The sequence below is a fragment of the Colletotrichum orchidophilum genome (genome assembly GCF_001831195.1).
Source record: "Colletotrichum orchidophilum strain IMI 309357 chromosome Unknown Scaffold_72.1, whole genome shotgun sequence".
Lineage (NCBI taxonomy): Eukaryota > Fungi > Ascomycota > Sordariomycetes > Glomerellales > Glomerellaceae > Colletotrichum > Colletotrichum orchidophilum.
Window position 1 is genome coordinate 123,508 of NW_019173028.1, and position 3,909 is coordinate 127,416.

Consider the following 3,909-nt stretch of genomic DNA (forward strand, 5'->3'; position numbering starts at 1 on the left):
TGGCTCTCACAAGCCTTCCTCCCACCCCCCACTCCCCCCCGAAATGCACACTGCTGATGTAAATGCACAGGTAAAATATTGATTCGAAACGTTCTGATTTCTGCGGAATAGAACCATCATCCGAGGCTCGTATTACGTTGCAGTCTCATTTTTCTTTTTCTTGAGAAACACGGGTCCACCCGGCGCTAGAATCCAACTCAAGTCGTCAGCTTGAGCTTCTGGCGCACTGCTTTACATGGAAGGCCAAACATCCCATGAATGTGTATTTGTCTAATGGCTGCACTAATTGTAGAGATAATAGTCGACCTTGAAGTGCTGGGCTTTAATTACTTGCTGATGGGAGACTTTCTGATCTCGTGAACATGCAGTTGATTGAAGAGCATTGGGCGAGTTATTCTCTCGGTCCGGCTTAAATAATTACTCGGTCATATTACTCTGTACAAAATGTTCAAACACACAATTCCTGAAGAGTTCAGATCACTAGCCCATTACAGATTAGCGCACAACCTGACACATGATGAAGAACACTACTTGTATCCGTGACTTGAATCTGTAAGCTACCAAATGCACCCCGCGTTTTGCTGCATGTTTCCAAAATTTACGACACTAATTTTCAAAACCTGAGCAAGTACGGATACTACCTCCGTGATTTTTGAAGCTCTGAGACTCTGCACCGAAATACGGATAGGAATTGAAACTGGTAGTGTGTCCTGAGGTTGCAGTGAAGAACCCTGGTCAGGGGAAGTTTGTCACCGTGAGACAAATTAGGGTGGTATGAGCGGCCCCTGCATCAATGCGATCTCCGGGCCAATTTTGTTTACTTCACGTGATCTTCATTTGAATTTACCCCCCTTCGGAGTGAATTTACGAGACTTGAACACGACAACCTTACCTCATCCCCCCAAAGGAAGGGTCAAGCAGTGCGGAAACAATGTCGAGCAAACATGAACGGAACAACGGTGAGTGGTCAGGCCCGCGACGGCTCCCCTCCGTCAGGGAGAAGCTGTCGGGCTTTGTGCGGCGCGGCCGGGAAAAGGCAAAGAAGACCACAATGTCGGTCTTGGGGGAATCACGACACGAGCGACCATCCCTGGACGAGAGCATGAAGGACTCCCCGCGGGTCCAGGTGCAGGACTTTGGGACGTCGAGTCTCGAGATTGACCTGCAGTCCCTCGAGGCCTTCCGCATGGCGCCGCCGGAGCCAGCCAAGCAAGCAGGGCAGCAGAAGCAGGTGAAGAAGACTTCTTCGCGGACCTCGTCCATGACGCCCATCGCCGACATGTTTGCCAGAAAGGCCACGACAGCTGCGCTTGCAACCATCGACATACGATCGCTCAACAAGTCGTCACCATCGCTCCTCACATCGGCCGCCGCCAGCAAACCGGCCGAAGCACGCCGCCCTGGTCAAGCTCCCTTGCTCAGGGCAGCCGCACCAAGCTCTGCAGCCAGCGTAATCATCATCAACAACGGCTCGACCGGTCAAGCTCAGTCACACACCTCGAAACCATGGCCGCCGCCAGAGACGCCTCGCACAGCTGCAGCACCCATCCGCACTCAATTCTCCTCCACCGCCTCGGCGTCGAACCAGTCTAACAGAGCGCCGCTCCACGAGCCGCCACGACGCGCCGCCTTCGTGCCAGCCTATGTGCCGTCGCGGGCCGCCCCTATTACCACGCCAGCAGAGCCTGTCACCAGGCCCCACCAACAAAATGCCGACGCCGTTGCCAGGCAGCAACGGCTCTCGCACAACACGGACAAGCGCCACTCAACGCCCACTGGAATGCCCTCGTTGCCAACGACGACTACGACCACGACCACGACGGCCCTAGCGCCGAATAAGCTTCTTTTGGCAGAGATTGTCCAAACGGATCGCAGACGGTCTTGGCAACCGGCACCGACATCGGTGCCTTCAGCTTCAGGGACCCCGACGTCATCCGGACCTCCATCCGCATCCGCCCCGTGGCGTGATCGTGATCTCGGCAGCAGTCGGAAAGCATCATCCCGCATTGCCTCGGACCGCCTCGCCTGGATCCGTGAGCTCGAGGATGGCAGGAAGAAGAAGTCGACAATCAATGGCGATCTCCCCGTGCTCAGGACCATGCAGGGCGGCGTGGCGGACAAGCTGGCCAAGTTTGAGAGTCAGAGGCAGCAGCAGCAGCAGCAACAACAGGTACCGCTCACGCGGTCCAACTCGACCAGGAGTCGCATCTCGTCTGTCGCGGACACGACCTTCTCCTCGTACAACGGCCCAGCCACCGCCCGGTCGTCGCTCGACACCTGTCGCACCTCCTCTGTTTTCTCGCATTACGATGATTCGTTCCGCGAGAAGATGGAGTTCATCGCGGGCGCTGCCAACCGCGCGGCGGACGACGAGATCGAAGAAAAGCCTGTCCTGGCCAAGGTCACGTCTGCATTTGTACCTGTGGAGAAGGTGGATGGCATCGCGGGACACGCCACTCGTGCGGCGGACGACCGAATTGAAGACAAGCCCGCCCTGACGGATGCCATGCCTGCTGTTGTGCCGGTGGCGGAGAAGGTTGATGTCACCACGGTACATGCCAGCCTCGCGCCGGCGGACGACGAAAACGAAAAGACGCCCGCCCTACCAGAAGTCACGTCGACCTTTGTGTCCGTGGGGAAGATGATCAAGCCGACATGCGTTATCAAGCCTCAACCTGTTTGATTTAGGTGATTCTCTTTGGATGACGGAGAATATTTTGCATTGTTTGTTTTTTTTCCCGTTTTATTTTGCATCGTGGAGATGTATGCGCGCAGCGCACAGTTTGATACCAGTAGAGTTTCTCTACTTTGCATGATATTCCCAAAGATAATTCGCCGAGACGAGATTCTCCAGCGCTGGGTTTTGTTAGGAGCGTTTGTTTTTTGGCTGTGCATTTTGCATTGTTCTTGTATAGTATTAAGATGATTACGATAAGATGTCCTTAATGATGGAAATTGGCTTAGCTTGTTACCTCGGCGATATGACCAAATGAAGTTACGAATTCCTGACATTGGCTTCTCCCGACGGCGATGTCCGGTTGAGTGAAACAACATGCCTGTCTCGCCTACTCCGTATTACTTTGGCTGGCATTGTGAGCCTTTGATCGTATCTAGGAAAGGGTCGCGGTAACATGCATCTCCGAATATATGCTTGTAAGCGTGAGTTGCTTCTAGCCGATATGATTCATGATGTTTGAACCACTTTTGTCTAGTCACATCTGGAGCCGTTCTCTCTTGACGTTTGTTCTCTACTCATTTAGTTGCTATCTCTATGGTTCCATCAATTGCACGTAGCAAAAAAGTTCTGTATTACCTGGCTTTATTAGTGGATCGCCCTTTCACAAATATAGTCCAGAATACTGCCATCTGGGCTGACTGATTGTGATTTACCCCGTTCCAAGGTGTACACCCTAGAATTATTGTCTCGCATATAGGAGCACGTTACTGCCTAGTTCGGACTTCATCAACTTGAGAAGTAAAGACCCTGGACTCCAGAAGAGGTTACTTATACTCATCTCCTCACCCGCAGAGTGCTCGTGCCTGTTTGTTGACTCTTATCATGAGGGCTAGCTTATCAGCAAGGTCAAAGGGCATCTGCTAATGAAGTGCCCCAAACATGACGGGAAGGTGGGGCGTCATTCCGAGCAGATCAAAACCGGCGCTCTCCGCACTGCAAGCCCCTCCCAACGACTCGAACCGATTCGGAGGTCTCCAAATCCCTCAGTGACCGGCCATTGCTCATTCCACGCATCGGTAGCCGGATGGCACGAATCACCTTTGCCGTTCAGCCGTAAACCCGAGTTGTCTCTCTCCTTTGACCTCTTTGTGCTCTTATGAATAGGACTTCGGCCTTGCGGCTCTGTACCAAGTTGAGCCCACATTTTGGACTAATAGGGCATATGAACGACG

The 3,909-nt window shown here is 53.1% G+C and overlaps 1 protein-coding gene across 1 annotated transcript; it reads left to right on the forward strand.

The window, feature by feature from the left end:
- Window positions 1–931: 931 nt before the first annotated feature.
- CORC01_08464 (uncharacterized protein) lies at window positions 932–2,683 on the forward strand (the record flags this gene model as incomplete). Its single annotated transcript, XM_022620094.1, has 1 exon — window positions 932–2,683. One exon carries the CDS (start codon window positions 932–934, stop codon window positions 2,681–2,683), a length of 1,752 nt encoding a protein of 583 aa, XP_022473406.1.
- Between the last annotated feature and the right edge of the window lie 1,226 nt (window positions 2,684–3,909).